The sequence below is a fragment of the Sinohyriopsis cumingii genome, chromosome 15 (genome assembly GCF_028554795.1).
Source record: "Sinohyriopsis cumingii isolate HCF-2022 chromosome 15, ASM2855479v2, whole genome shotgun sequence".
NCBI classification, from domain to species: domain Eukaryota; kingdom Metazoa; phylum Mollusca; class Bivalvia; order Unionida; family Unionidae; genus Sinohyriopsis; species Sinohyriopsis cumingii.
In genome coordinates, this window is record NC_142975.1 from 2,572,717 (window position 1) to 2,589,384 (window position 16,668).

Below are 16,668 nucleotides of genomic sequence, written 5' to 3' on the forward strand. Positions count from 1 at the left end.
TTGTCCCTATATTGCCTCCTATAACTACTTGTGTTACTGTCCAGCACTCCAACAAAGCCGTGTGTGTAGTTGATGTTGTATATGCCGTTGCCGCAATTAAGCAGAGAGCACTGAATTTTGGAATTGTTGCCTGCAGTTCTTCCCTTAGAACCTCGGTAACGTCTACTTTGGCCACAAATACCGCAACAGACAACATATCGCCGTTGGGTTTGTACATCTTGTCCCTTATTGTCCGTGTCTTTGACCCAGCATCATGTTTGATACGCTGCAAGGTTCCGAGAACGATCTTATCATTGGTTGACCGAACATCCCCATTGACGCATAACACTTTGCCTCTGGCAAATACATCTCTGTTGTGCGTGTAGCCAAAGATGAAGATCATGTCTACAAAAGTTAGAAGACCAAACTTGTGCTCCCTTCGTTGAAGGCTAGACAGTTCATATCGGAATTATTTAGGACTAGGTTGCTCACGAATTCATTTTTGCGTAGGATTTGCGTAGCTACTGCCTTTTCATCGCAAATGACCATGCTACGATATGTTGTGCTCGGCGTTGATGGTTGTAGTATTATCCGCGTTTGTTAATATAGTGGTCAAATGTTTTTTTCACAGCCAATACATTGTTGACTATACAACAAATCTGAAAAAGAATGCTTTTGTTGGTCTTCTTTTTTCGCAATTGAACGCACCTGATATTTACTGCTAAATACCGCTGCGGGCGCGAGTCTGAGAGATTTGGACCGAGATCCCATGCAGAATGTGCTGCAGCAAAGCGTGGCGAAACTCTTCCAAAACTGACGCCAATCTTTGCTTCTATAACAAACAATAGGAATGGAATGATAGTTAAAAAGCCCTTACACCTGGAAAGGTACCAAAAAAAGAAAACATTATAAAAGAAGGGGCATTTCCTTATACTCGGCAAAAAATAAAACAGAAGAAACCAAGATTTGTTGCCGAAATTCGTGGATGCCCTCAACCTAGTCATCTAAAAGGGCAGATGTCCTGGGGAAAATGTGCTTCTAGTAATTATTTTAGCCCAAACTGCCAGAAACGACTGAAAAGGCTTTATATTCCCCCCATCCCACGACCACCTTTTGTTGGTCGTAACGGGAAAGAAAAAGGAAAACGTATCTTTGTCGAAAACTTCGGCTGAAATTGTAAAGGTGCCCTTGTAATCACTTGTCTGTTCAATAATGGCTGTCGAGGGATAGTGTTGCATAATGGCTGTCGATGAATAGTACGGATATTTGAAATCATTATTTTCACAAAGCAATGTTCAGTGGGGTCAGATGACCTGGTATGATCAGACTCGCTGCTCCTGTTTGTTAAAGTGTATGTTTAGACGACAAAACATGTACAAAGAGGAAGAAGAAAATTATCTCGCATGGCTAAGCTATTTATCACCACTCTCCGATGTACACAATTGAGAGAGAGAGAGAGAGAGAGAGAGAGAGAGAATACGTATTCCTGAAAGATGGTGTTTAGAATAACCGAATATATTTTGAAATTATTGCACAAAATTGCATCTAAAACGACGATGGACGAATAGTCAAGATATCAAGTGCAAAATTAGAAGATCTCTTTTGGCCTAATTATTCTTCATTTCTCTCTCTCACTCTCTCAGAACGGTTGTTTCTGTTTTATACTTTGGTGGGTTAGTCAAATGTAAACGTTTTACGGTTTTAACTTATTGTCAAATGTGACAATTTTAATGTTTACATGCATGGTCATGTAAGAAATGTTTATGGATTAGGCGTATAGTCATATGCAAAAGCTAAATAGTTTCGAATTATAGTCAAATGTAAATGTTACATCAAGTTTGGGCGTATAGTCATATGTAAAAATTAAATAGTTCCGACTTATAGTCAAATGAAAATGTTACTTAAATTTTGGACGTTTAGTCAAATGTAAATGTTTCGAATTATAGCCAAATGTAAATGATACTAAAGGTAGGACGTGTAGTCACATGTATAGTTTGGAAGTATAGTCAAATGTTAATGTTACTTAAATTTTGTACGTATAGTCTAATGTTAAGGTTCTAATGTTCGGACGTATAGTCAAATTTATTGTTTGGACGTATATTCATATTTATTGTTTGGACGCAAGGTCAAATTTATTGTTTGGACGCATAGTCAAATTTATTGTTTGTACGTATAGTCAAATTTATTGTTGGACGCATAGTCAAATTTATTGTTTGGACGCATAGTCAAATTTATTGTTTGGACGTATAGTCAAATTTATTGTTTGGACGTATAGTCAAATTTATTGTTTGGACGTATAGTCAAAACGTAACAGATATTTTGCAAGGCTATTTAATGCCTGATACATGATAGGAACACGTTCTTAACTTCTCCCCGAAATTTGGCAGGAAAGTTGTGAGTAGCGGCAGCACTGATTTGCCTTTATGGCTTATCTGTCTTGTACTTATCTATGGCGACCCACGCATTAGATAAGCCACGTATCATAACACTCCGTATCACCTGGCATGCTTTCAACCGCATCGTCTTTATATTGGCCAATACTGAATGAAGAATGATGAGCAAAACCAGGTTAGAAGCAATATTGTTTGCTGTGGCTATTGTTGTCGGTAAGTTTAAAAATAATGTGGTGGGGGTTGGGTGTGTGATGGAGATGTCCATGCTTCATATTTTAAATAATTGTAAGTAACGTTTTACCTTTAACTCTTCAACTTCGTCAGCTTCTCTCTTGATGTGTTGACTTCCATCAGTTTAGTATGAAATGTCATAATTATTGGAGAAAAACAATGAAAAGAAAAATTCCGTGCAAATATAAATAAATATATCTGAATAGACGCACTTTCTCATTTTTTGCTTCTCCACTATTCTAATATTTCTTAATAAAGTGATGAAATTTTAATGGCTAAAGCGTGGGCACGAACATAAACTAACAATTTGCAATTTTCCATAACATTCGGTAATAAATGAGAGGTGCCCTGTACGGTCTTAGTCGACAGAAAAAGTTAAAGTCTGTTTTAGACAGTTGTCTTGTTGATGACACCATTAAGTATGATCTGTTTATTTCACTTTAAATAGCTCAAGGAGAACATTAGCCTTAAATATATTTTAAAACATCTTAAAGTGCATTGCGTAATTAAATTTTCAATCAGTTATGGGAAAAAAATTAAATGGGGCCAAATAAATAAATAAAAAAGAAAGAAAAAAAGAAAGAAAGAAAGAAAGAAAGAAAGAAAAAGTAAATGCGCAAGAGGAAAATAACCGCGAACCGAACAGTCTGCGCACACATTGCAAGAGCGAGCAAGAAACTGATTTACATGTTAAAAAAAGCCTTTGTTGGTTGCGTGGATAACCAGTAGCAAGCAGACATTGTTGACATGGTACAACGTTCGATACAAATACATTTTCACAGTGAGTATAATTTTTGTCATTGGCTGAAGAGTGAAGAAGATTTCAAGACGAAAAAAATACGAAAATGACATGCACGATTTTAGAAAAATCTTTAAAGATAGAAAGCCTGAAAGTATACAGTCTAATGAAGAAGAAATAATGAGAACAATAGAGTTTGTATTTTCAAGGCAATGAAAATATTTAGTACTTCACAACGTACGCAGACAAAAAGCGTCAGTAGTAAAAAGGCGTATAAGGAACACTAAAAACTGGAACATAGAGTATTTAACTCCAAATGCAACCAAAAATGCACATATGTTTAAATGACGCTAGCAGATGCATACGATGACACTCGTCACAGATCTGTTGACATGGATCCTTTTGAAACGTGCAAAGAATAAAACATATCAACGCTACGTGTGGTTACAAAATCGAGAGGGAGAAAAAAAGTACGTAACAAAAGTTCGTCAGTAAGTAGCTAAATGACACACGTGAAAAATCTAAAAGTTATCAAAGCCAATTAAGAAGAAATTCAAAGAGAAAATATTCAAAAATATGAAACTTCTTCTAACTGTATAACTACACCATTGAAAGGATGCATTGTAAAATACTAAAGGTTTTGCTATGAGATTTTAAAGAAAAGAAAAAGGTAGCAAAAATCTATTGCTAAACACTGATGCAATTATGAGAACATTTAAATTGTTCACTAATTTCATGGTATGAAGGTATAGTAACTGTACCATCAAACTATAAATTTTTATGGAAATGATTTTAAAAATGTATAATTTGGTTGCATCCATAAAAACTTTTGCCACAATGAATTATCGGATAATAAACTAGAGCCAATTGCTATGAGAAAACGTGAGCACAATACAAATGGGACTAAATCATGGCATTTCAGTCTGTATAAATATAAAGATTTTAATTTTTTTCTTCAGAAATTTTATTTGACATCTAGTAGCAGTTCTTCCTGTTTGTCAAGGAAAAATGCCAGTCACTTTATCTTAGCCAGTAACCTCAACGCCAGTAGCCTAAAATACACTACAATGAGTTATATGCGATGAAATTCAGTTTTCATAACCAAGGAATGGGATAATGATAAAAGGTTATTCATTATAAGAGTGTCAATCATTGAATTTGTAAGAAACAGAGAAATCAAACTGGATCTTAACAGGTACTAAATACCTAAAACTAGACATTCTTTATTAAACAACTTTAACATAGAGAAAACAGGGCATGGCTTTCGTTATAAGCGACTTTGTTTCGGTTTGGTTTTGTGCTTTACGGCACAGCAACAAAAATAGGTTATTTAGTGCTGAGATAATTCGAGTAAAGTGCCTTGCCAAAGGACATACCACGGAACTGACACAGGCTGATCCAATGGTAGAATTTGATCCCACACTCTTTCGGTTGCCAGTCGGACCGCAAACCAATGTGTCATCGTGGCTCACAAATGACTTCGTGATATAAAACGCGTTGAACCTAGTGAGTCATGTGTATGTATTACTGAATACTAACCTGGATAATTGGTTAGAAATTTACAAAATGAAAATTCCAGCCATTTTTGTACCTGGCGCATTGTGAAGAACACTATTTTGCAACTACATTTTATTTCACAGAAAATTGTGAACTAAGTTGAGGAAAATATTTCCTGTGATACCTCCAGTAATCCCAAGTGGCAATAAAAAATTAGATTACAATTTGTGTCAATGAATGCCATACGTGTCAGTTTAAATGTATGATGCTATTGCTATCATCTGCAGAGATTTTGCTGACATCCGCATGTTTTTTCAAGGGTGCATACATGATATGAGACTAAATGTCTCAACGAAAGGAACATTCAAAATTTCAAGATTTAACAAAACACCACACTTTTATTAGCTTTATAAGAAATTAAAAACAGAGAAAGAAGAGATTTATGAGAGGAAATGCTAGTAAAGAATGGGTAATTAAGAAAGTTCAAGAAGAGCGATATCTGAAATGAAAAATGCCGTGGTGCAACCTTTCCCTGATACACTAAATAAACAAACATGTCGATGTATTTTTAGGGAAAAAGATTGCGACTATTAGCGCCATCGTTGAATTTAAAATATTCTAGAAATCAGAAACGTCAGAGTCGATTGGATTTCAAGTTGATTGCAATAACTGATGAACGGAAAGAGAACCGGTCGTAATAAATGAACCTGTATTTGTTACGTTTTTTCTACAGGAAGTTATAACACGTTCTAGAAAAAAATTACAGAGATCTTTTCTCGACGACCTAAATACAGCCGCACATAGCTGAACCTTTCCATAATTTCTATACACAATCCTCAAACAAACCAGTAAGCTGATACCCGCCCCCCCCCCCCAAACAAAAAGGCCCACAACAACAACAGGTTTCGCTTTGATATGCATATGTTCGACGTTTGACATTGATGCCTTCTTCTGTTAGTTATGCATATAGTAATCCAAACATTTGGTATTGACGTAGGCGGTGGAGGGCCCTCAGAAACTGTTGTTTCATGTAAGCTTGCGAGATGTGACCAGGTGTGAGGCTGTGTCACCTCTACGATTCGTGTGTCGGTTAGAAGAACAATTGTTACGATCTCTGCTAGTAGTATCTGGGGGGTATGACGGGTATCGATTGCTACCACGGTCTCTATTGCTCAATGCTATATTCATGTTACATTCACCGATGTCCGAATTAGCATGCATTAAACTAAGCAGTTGCATCTTTACTTGTATTTCAGCTAAAGGAAGCATAGACCAGTGTCCGAAAGGTTTGACCCATGACAGATATCTTCAACAGCATGGCAAGAGTTGCTATGAGTTCGTTTTGAACCACCATGGGGACTGGTTTCACGCTGAGCAGTACTGTGAACAGCACCGAGGCTTCTTGGTCCACATACAATCCGCGGCTGATCAAGCCTTTATCTACCAAGCTCTTAGAGATTACCACTTCCATGGTGACAAGGGGGTCTGGATCGGATTCACAGACACTCAGTCAGAAGGAATTTGGAAATGGTCTTCAAGTGTGTCTGATATTCAGTCACGTTTAAGCTAAATAGTATAGACAAGTAGATGATTTATAACAGCAAATAATATCACACACCTGCCATCTCTCTCTTCCTCCTTCTCTCTCTCTCTCTCTCTCTCTCTCTCTCTCTCTCACACACACACACACACACACACACACACACATACATACACACACACACATACACATACACATGCATACATTTTTTGTGTTAACAATACACTTCGTAATACTACTCGAGAAGGGATTATAACCATTTTGAGACAAAATTTCATTAAAAATCAATTGGATAAGATATAATAACTTCGAGTAATAGAACAAATTATAGAATCCTACCTCCCCAAACAACCCCATCATTTCCCAAACACACTCTCTCTCTCTCTCTCTCTCTCTCAATGATTAAATTTTATTTAAGGAAATAATTTACATGGTCTTTTTAATGAATTATTCTGCATCTTATATCAGTAATACAAGTGTCCGTGCGGCGAATTATATATATATATATATATATATATATATATATATATATATATATATATATATATATATATATATATATATATATATATGTGTGTGTGTGTGTGTGTGTGTGTGTGTGTGTGTGTGTAATAAAAAGAGTCAACGTACATGTACATTGTGCATGGAACTGCCATAATTCGCCGCATTGTAATTATATTTCAAAGAAAGCACTCATCAGAGAACATAGAAATTTGTATTTGAATTAACCATTTTCATCTTCAGGTGATCCTGTGACCTTCACTCATTGGTCACCTGGACAACCAAGCGCGCTGGCAGGTGGCCTTGAGGACTGCGGTTTGCTGGATTTTTCAGATGGGGGACACTGGCATGACTATCCTTGTCATGGAATTCTGTTCAGTACCCAGAACCATGGCTGGATCTGTCAGTATGGTGAGAAAGCACGTTATTGTTTATTGGCTCGATGTCAGATAATTGGGAAATCGCCCTATTGACATTTGGCAGGATGTTAAGAATGGTGAGAAATCACACCAATGATATTTGACTGGATTAGTCTGCATGGTAACAAATCGCCTTATTGATATTTGACTGGATCAGCCAGTATGATGAGATATCAATCTGATTAAAATCAAATCTCCACTGTTATACATGAAGATCTGACAGCGACCGCTTAGGGGCCATGTTCTGGCAACCTATGTTATTACCATAATCGCTAATTTTATATATCAATCAGATGAAGTCTTATATATTCGCGTTTGGAGACTGAGCAATTTGGATGAAGAGCATGAATGTGTACCGAACGATTTGATTCACTTTAAGATTTTTGAAGAAAAAAATTGGGGGGGGGGGCGATAAATGAAAACTGTTAGTGTTGTATCTACACAAATATATTTTGCTTTGCATGCTGTATTGTCAATTATTTCCTTCTAATAAAACACTGTTTTACCAGCTGCATTGCCAAACTCAACAGATATGGTGACTTCATCAACAGCAAAAAATACAGGTAGGTTACATAAGCGTTTATATTTAATAGACCTGAAATATATCAACAATTAGCACATTTCCACAAATAAATTACTCGTCAGCTACATGTAACTAATTAAATTAACTGACTGACTAATTCGTTGATTGCTTGAACGACTAGTTCTTAAACGAATTGCGAAATTGTTTTCTGCAAATCTAGATTCCTAGTTGACACGATATTATTTACAAAAACACATAGCAGAAACAACAATACAATGTGTATACAGTAAATGTTACCAATTTTTGTAATGCTATTCCTAATTTGATTTCTGCTCTTCTCCGTAGCTATACTAGTTGCGTCAACAGTCAGACATGCAGGCAAGTTTAGTAACACGAATAACTGCCCAAATAATTCATAATAATTCTTAAAATAAATAAATAAATAAATAAATAAAAAAATAAAATTTTGCTAATTAGTGTTGTCCTTTTTGAAAACTTATTATAATGTTCTATTTTTAGCCTCTTCTGGATTACGTTTGTTTAAGAATTGCCTTGTCCTGTCATGACAAGATCGATTTTTGTTGTTATTAATTAATGAATTAAATAATTTGATAACTGTAACAAAATAGCAGCATAAAATATGTTAACATCATACGTCACATGTATATTCGCCTTTTTCCTGTATCCCCATGAAATTGCGGGAGATTTTGTGATAAGTTTCGTCTGACCGTTACAACATCTATACTGCAGGCACGAAAATTCACAAATCTTTCTTCTTATGTTGCTTTTGGTGCAATTATTTGCAAAAGGAGAAAAACCTATGGCTCCCACTTCTGAGTACGTGGGATAGAACCAAAGGTTATATTGCATACAATTTGATTACAATTACATTTTTAAATATTTTCTTACCAAACTGTATTTATTCAGTCACAGCAGCAAGATGCATCATATATTAAAGAGATTTTACATTAGAACTACTGGTCAAAATATGGAGTCGGGGAGTGGGGCTGGAGGGAGCATTAATTTTGGAATATGAGATAAACGGCATAGTGATTTACGATGACGATCCACTGCAGTTGCTCTCACATAATTTTCTTTTCCTGTGTTTTAATTATATTTTGCAGGGTAGGATAAAAAAATTTAACATGCTTTTCGCTTTTCGCTTTTCGCATTAGCTACCTTTCTTTTATCTTTAATTAATAATCTACATGAACAGTTTCGACGATCCTGGAAACAACAACAGCAACAACACATATGACAACAACTTCAGTGGTTCAAAGCCCGGGTATGTTTATAATCTAAAGCATGGTTATGTTCAAGTCCAAAGCATGGTGTATGTTTATGATCAAAAGCTTCGATATGTTATAATTTAAATCATGGTATGTTATAATCCGAAGCATGGGTATGTTATAATCCGAAGTATGTATGTTCTAATCCAAAGCATTGGTATGTTATAATCCAAAGCACGGGGATGTTTTAATCCAAGGCATGGGTATGTTATAATCTAAAATGTTGTTATGTTACAGTTCAAAGCATGGGTATGTTATAATCCGAAGCATGGGTATGTTATAATCTAAAGTGTTGGTATGTTATAATCTAAAGTGTTGGTATGTTACAATCCAAAGCATTGTTATGTTATAATCCAGAGTATGGGTATGTTATAATCAAAAGTATGGGGTATGTTTTAATCCAAAGCATGGGTATGTTATGATCTAAAGCATGGGTATGACTTGACGGTCATTTGTTGTGTAAGAATATTGAATGGTCATTTCTCAGGTGTTGTTGAGATTTGATTGTGTCTTCTTATAAAATATTCGATAAAATAAGTACATAAAGTTGTGTAGGTTTTATCGAAAATGATTATTTTATGCACGTTGTCTTTCTGTCATTGATGAAAGTTACTCCTTACCGGGATCCGATTGGTTGCTTCGTCTAAGACAACACATGACACAGTGATTGACAGGTCGAACTTGTCACCTGAATGATTACCTGTCAAGTTTAGCTGGCTATAGGAACCTGTCAAGTTTAGCTGTCTTTAGGAACCTGTCAAGTTTAGCTGGCTATAGAAACCTGTCAAGTTTAGCTGTCTTTAGGAACCCGTCAAGTTTAGCTGGCTATAGGAACCCGTCAAGTTTAGCTGACTATAGAAACCTGTCAAGTTTAGCTGGCTATAGGAACCCGTCAAGTTTAGCTGGCTTTAGGAACCTGTCAAGTTTAGCTGGCTTTAGGAACCTGTCAAGTTTAGCTGGCTTTAGGAACCTGTCAAGTTTAGCTGGCTATAAGAACCCGTCAAGTTTAGCTGGCTTTAGGAACCTGTCAAATTTAGCTGGCTATAGGAACCCGTCAAGTTCAGCTGGCTTTAGGAACCTGTCAAGTTTAGCTGGCTATAGAAACCTGTCAAGTTTAGCTGGCTTTAGGAACCTGTCAAGTTTAGCTGGCTTTAGGAACCCGTCAAGTTTAGCTGGCTATAGGAACCTGTCGAGTTTAGCTGGCTATAGTGGGCGGTTGCTAAGCACGGGCCTCCGTACACCACGTTCAGATAATATAGTTCTTAAATTTCAGCCATCTTGCTTCTTATTGTTAGTTAAGAAAGCTCCGCCGCTTGATCATAGCTCCTATGCAATAAATTAATCCTACCCATTTTAGCCAAGCGGTTGGCCTCGGGTGTTGCTAAAATGTTGTTTATACTTCTGCTTTCTTAAAATTTAATTGCTTTCGATGAAACTACCGATAGTATTTGAGATCATGTTTTTCTGCTTGTTTATTTGTGGAAGAATTTCATTTTCCTGCTTTGTCTAGAGGGCTTTTAATTTATGTATCTGATAGGTGTAGTATCATAGCCGCATAAAAATCTAAACATCAACGTCACGTGTATGTTCTTGTTTTATTTATCCCTTTGCATTAGCCAGAGATTTTGAAATACGGACCGTTACAACATCTCCTTAAATACAGGCTAGAAAATTTATAAATCCTTGTTGTTATGTTGCTCTGGGGGTTGGGGCAACCATCATCAAGAAGAGTTCAACGTTGGGCTCCCACTCCTGGGTACGTTGGAGGGAGCTAAAAATTATAATTAAATAAATTTGGTTACAATGATATTTTTAAAATATTTTCTCGCTAAACTTTATTTACGCAATAAAAGCAGCAAGACGCATTACGCATTTTAGGGATTGTAAATAAGGAACTTTGTCACTGTATAGGGGCTTGGAGTTAATACCGGGATGGGTATGAATGGGATGGGGTATATTGAGGGGAGTTGGAATTTAATTTACGTTAGGACTCCTAGTCACTCTATGGATTAGTGAATGTAGTAGGTGTTTAGGGATTGGAGTTTTAATTTGGAATATGAAATAAACGGCATGGTGATTTGCGATGCGATTTATTGCAGTTGCTCTCGTTTAATTTGTTTCCTGTGTTTTAATTACATTTCATAGGATCATTCTAACATGTAATTTTTTTAACGTGAAATAAGCTCTTTTTGTTTTTGCTACCTTTCTTTATCTTTCATTATTATTCCATATGAACAGTTTCGACGACACTGGAAACAACCACAGCAACAACACATATGACAACAACGCCAATAGTTCAAAGCATGGGTATGTTTCTGATAAAAGATATGTATGTTATAATAAAATACACGTGTATGTTATGATCCACAGCTCGGGTATGTTATGGTAAAAAACACGTGTATGTTATAGTCAAAAGCATGGGTATGTTTTCAACCAAACAATCGGTATGTTACAATCCAAAGCATGGACATGTTATAGTCCAAAGCAAGGATATGTTATAGTCCAAAGCATGGATATGTTATAGTCCATGGCATGGATATGTTGTGGTCCAAAGTATGGATCTGTTATAGTCCAAAGCATGGGTATCTTTTAGTCCAAAGCATGAATATGTCATTGTCCAAAGCATGGATATGTTGTAGTCCAAAGCATGGGTATGTTATAGTCCAAAGCATGGGTGTGTTATAGTCCAAAGCATGGGTATGTTATAGTCCAAAGCATTGGTATGTTATTGTCCATGGCATAGATATGTTATAGTCCAAAGCATGGGTATGTTATACTCCAAAGCATGGATATGTTATAGTCCAAAGCATGGATATGTTATAGTCCAAAGCATGGATATGTTGTAGTCAAAAGCATGGGCATGTTATAGTCCAAAGCATGGATATGTTATTGTCAAAAGCATGGGCATGTTATAGTCCAAAGCATGGATATGTTGTAGTCCAAAGCATGGATATGTTATAGTCCAACGCATGGACATGTTATAGTCCAAAGCATGAATATGTTGTAGTCCAAAGCATGGGTATGCTGTAGTCCAAAGCATGGATATGTTATAGTCCAAAGCATGGATATGTTGTAGTCCAAAGCATGGGTATGTTGTAGTCCAAAGCATGGGCATCTTATATCCTATAGTCCAAAGCATGAATATGTTATTGTCCAAAGCATGGATATGTTATAGTCCAAAGCATGGATATGTTATTGTCCATGGCATGGATATGTTGTAGAATAAAGTATGAATATGTTGTAGTCCAACGCATGGATATGTTATTGTCCAAGGCATGGATATGTTGTAGTCCAAAGTATGGGTATGTTATAGTCCAAAGCATGGGTATGTTGTAGTCCAAAGCATGGATATGTTATAGTCCAAATCACTGGTATGTTATAATCCAAAACATGGGTATGTAATAGTCCAAAGCAGGGGTATGGTATAATCTAAACCATTTGTATGTTATTGTCCAAAGCGCATGTTTGTCATAATCCATTACATGTGTATGTTTTCATCTAAAGCGTCGGTATGTTATAATTTAAAACATGGGCATGTTATAATCCAATGTATGGCTTCGCTATAGTCCACATAATGGGTATGTTATGATCCAAAAACGGGTATTTTATAATACAAAGCATGGGTATGTTATAATCTAAAACGAGGGTACGCTATAGTACAAAGCACGTTTATGTTATTATCCAATGCATGGCTATGTTATACCCTAAGGCATGGTTATGTTATAATCCAAAGCATGGGTATGTTATAACCTAAGGCATGGGTATGCTATAATACAAAGCATGGGTATGTTATAACCTAAGGCATGGGTATGTTATAATCCAAAGAATGGGTATGTTATAACCTAAGGCATGGTTATGTTATAATCCAAAGAATGGGTATGTTATAACCTAAGGCATGGTTATGTTATAATACAAAGCATAGTTATGTGTATAATCCAAAGCATGGGTATGTTATAACCTAAGGCATGGGTATGTCATAATGCAAAGCATGGGTATGTTATAACCTAAGGCATGGGTATGTTATAATCAAAAGCATTGGTATTTGTATAATCCAAAGCATTTATATGTCATAAATGTGTGGGTATGTTATAATCTAAAGCAAGAGCATGTTATATTCAAAAGCATGGGTATGTTATAATACAACACATGGGTTGTTATAGTGCAAAGGAGGGGTAAGTTATAATTTAAAGCATGCTTATGGTATAGTCCTGAGCATGGGTTTATTATGATCCAAAGCATGTGTATGGTATGATCCAACGCTTGGTTATTTATAATCCAAAGCTTGGTTATTTATAATCCAAAGCATGGGTAGGTTATTATCCAAAGCATGGGTACGTTATTATCCAAAGCATGGGTATATTAGGATCCAATGTTTGTGTATGTTATGATGTATGGACGCCCACACATGTTTTGGGCTACATCCATAAAACATAATAGCTGACTAGTAAATATATCCCCCCCACCTCCATAAAAAAAAAAATTCTGCCGGCGCTCCCGTACGTTTGGCATGTCAAAGTACACTAACGTTTGTAGTTATCGTTTCAGTTACCAAGAATTAGCTTTAATAAAGTTTATTTCAACCAGAGAAAATAGAAATCTATTCGTGGAAAAAGGATACCCAGCAGAGTGCCAGAATCGGACAAAATTTCAAAGCTTAACCAATATGGGACGGACATACGCACAAATAGACGAACATGGTAATACTGTTTGCCATGTCTTTAGTCTTGGCGGGGCATTAAGATTGTTACAATTGTAATTTAAAAAACAGCAAGCAAACCAAACAAATGGAACATCCTACAGCTGTGAGATCAGTAACGATATATGCAAACGATATTTCAAACTAGTTGAAGCATACCTTTGCGAAAACCCGTATCAATAAGAATATTTTCCAATGGCTCAATTAGAAACACTTTCATTGGACATGTGATATTTGTTAAACTAAACGAGAACATATCACAATTATCTTCACTGTTATCTTATTTGGCAAAAGAAATGAAATAAGACGCTTTTAGTAATGTAGATACCCCAACAGTTATCTCTGTGCCATGGAGCCTAATTAAATGCAGCTTAAAGTAAGTGAACTATTCTGTTTTGTTTTGTTTGCGTGCCGAGACGCATCAGCTCAATTCGCAAATATCTTTCAGCTGATGTCACTAAAACTCTTGTGTGTTCATTAGTACTTTCAAGACTGAACTATTGTAACTCAATTCTGTCTGGTTCATCTCAATATCTGCTCCAGAAACTTCAAAAAATTCAAAACACGGCTGCTCGGATCATACTCGATCAGAGCACACCTCCCGGCTGCTCTGTACCCTTCACTGGCTATCCATTCGATCCAGAATCAAACCCAAAATTTGTTCCCTGTGCTACGTTTCACTGTCGGACTCTAGTCAACATACCTGTCCAACCTCACCCATGTTTACACACCAGCAAGATACTTACGCTCCTCTTGTGACAATCGTATACTCATTATTCCCACTATGAAAACAAAGTCATATGGACAGCGTTCTTTTGTATACCAGGGCCCAGCAACGTGGAATGAATTGCCCACTGAACTTAGACACAAAGACACAGTGATCACATTCAAGAGGGCTCTCAAAACTCACTCATTTCGACTGCAAGTACAAACTTAAAGACCTAATAATGTTTCCTACCATAAATATTCTCAGCATGTTTTTTTAATGTTTTATAATTTCATGGTGTTTGCTTTTGTAATCATATCATTATATGCTTTTTATCTTATAGGTGTTTGTCTAATGTTGTAAAGCGTTTAGAGCTTCTAAAGATTAGGCGCTATACAAAGTCCTTATTATTGTTATTATTATTATTAGGAATGGCTGACACTACCATCGTAACCAAGGATACACCTGATTCTACCACCGTGATCTTGCTGACGACATCTGGACAAGGTCTGAGCTAAAATGACTTGTAAGAAACTGGTTTAGACTGGTTTTCGACAGTAGGTGATCTGCAGTACCCGTAAACATGAACAGGAAAATCATATTTGACGGAATAAAGGATAAGAAAAAGACTTTTCACAAGCGATAAACTTTTTGGACACACACACACACACACACAGAGCGGTGTTTTTGTGTGGTTTTATGGTTTACACCAGCAATCGCTATCAGTTAAAAGCGGCACGCTAGCTGTGGAGTAAATTACGTATGTTTCGCACAGATTAATTGATACTACTGTATCGAAACAACCTATTATCTTGTTTAATAAGATATTTCCTTAAGAAGGATTCGACTATAACTTTTTTGGTATTTGTTTTTTTTTATTTAAAATTGTTTCTTTTTACTCTTCATCAAACACTCGATACAGAGAGACATGTCGTACAACAGTCATTTACATGAGGCAACGAGAAATCAACTGGAACCGTGAAATAAATAAAAAATGGATCTTGTCCTTTCATATTGTCAGAACATTGTTTCGCGTGATGAATTATTTTTAACGCAATTTTTACAAAAAATTATATAAAATATTATGTGTTTATATATTATAGTTTGAAGTGACGTTTTGCATATTTGTGATAAATTATAACTGAGAATGTTAGTTGATAAAATTGTTGTTGCCTTACATGTTTTCCTCTTATGTTGTTTCATTTTCTTATCATCCTTGTTTTGTGATCTTTCACAATAGTGGGATTAAATATGCCAATCTAATAAAATTTAATTTTTGTTTAAATGTATGTCGTTTTTTTATCAAAATTTCTGTCTTAACGTTCAGTAAAATTACATAAACAGTCCATTTTAACAGACTGGATACTACATGTAATATAAAATAATGCATTATAACATTTACTTGGCGTTTTATGCCCGAGTGAAAGTTATTAACATTGTCTAAAATTGTGCATTATTCGCACAGAACATTTATGATCGAAGAAATTCTCTCTCTCTCTCTCTCTCTCTCTCTCTCTCTCTCTCTCAGAGTTCTTTAAGAGTCTGTGACGTTTTCAGTTTAGTTTTTTAACTATATGATATACTCGAGAAAATATAACAATCCCTAAAGCATGTACAATTATTGTTCCTAGATCAGTGGATAAATCTTTAATAATGAATTTCAGTTTGCTTGCTTAATATAATCAGATATATGTCTTAGTAATTACATTATCGTTTCCTTTCAAGTGAGTTTCAATTTGCGTGGTAAAAGTAAATGCCTCTGTAAATGCATCTTCTTTTCACTTTCAGGCATTACGCAGCAATAAGAGGAACGAAGGCCAATTTACATATTAACTTTTTTGTGGAGTAAAATCGATAATTGAATAAATTAATTTGGAGTTTTTATGTATCATTTTGCTTTCTTATTTGTTAATCTTTCTATATGTTAATCTAATTGTTTCAAAATTGTATCATTTATAATATTGCACAATTATAATGCGACGTTTAAGCAGCATAAAAGAATGATATGGTTAAAAGGTTGAAACAAATTCAATTATATACAGCATGAATTTTAATGTTACACTGCACACACAAACACACACACACACACACACACACACACACACACGATGTATGTATGTCTATGTGTACGTATGTATATATTTGATGTATATGT

At 35.6% G+C, this 16,668-nt stretch overlaps 1 protein-coding gene across 3 annotated transcripts; it reads left to right on the plus strand.

Annotated features, from left to right (window-relative positions):
* The first annotated feature begins 2,445 nt into the window (after positions 1-2,445).
* Positions 2,446-16,384, plus strand: LOC149781124 (low affinity immunoglobulin epsilon Fc receptor-like). 3 transcript variants are annotated; one of them, XM_089934712.1, is made up of 9 exons: positions 2,446-2,585; positions 6,096-6,377; positions 7,124-7,291; positions 7,809-7,862; positions 8,168-8,200; positions 9,039-9,107; positions 11,350-11,418; positions 14,943-15,020; positions 16,302-16,384. In XM_089934712.1, the coding sequence occupies exons 1-9, from the start codon at positions 2,531-2,533 to the stop codon at positions 16,316-16,318; spliced, it is 825 nt and encodes a 274-aa protein (XP_089790838.1). In that variant the 5' UTR covers positions 2,446-2,530; the 3' UTR covers positions 16,319-16,384. The 3 variants fall into 3 exon arrangements, with proteins under 3 accessions (XP_089790838.1, XP_089790839.1, XP_089790840.1); XM_089934713.1 differs by lacking the exon at positions 8,168-8,200 and having other exon boundaries at positions 16,302-16,381; XM_089934714.1 differs by lacking the exons at positions 8,168-8,200; positions 9,039-9,107 and having other exon boundaries at positions 16,302-16,382.
* The last annotated feature ends 284 nt before the right edge of the window (positions 16,385-16,668 follow it).

Excerpts from the sequence above, each read along its gene's own strand:
- LOC149781124 (XM_089934712.1), top strand. The coding sequence starts at position 2,531 with ATGATGAGCAAAACCAGGTTAGAAGCAATATTGTTTGCTGTGGCTATT. Across the intron at positions 6,378-7,123 it reads AATTTGGAAATGGTCTTCAA|GTGATCCTGTGACCTTCACT; the intron begins GTGTGTCTGATA and ends TTTCATCTTCAG. Across the intron at positions 7,863-8,167 it reads ATCAACAGCAAAAAATACAG|CTATACTAGTTGCGTCAACA; the intron begins GTAGGTTACATA and ends TCTTCTCCGTAG.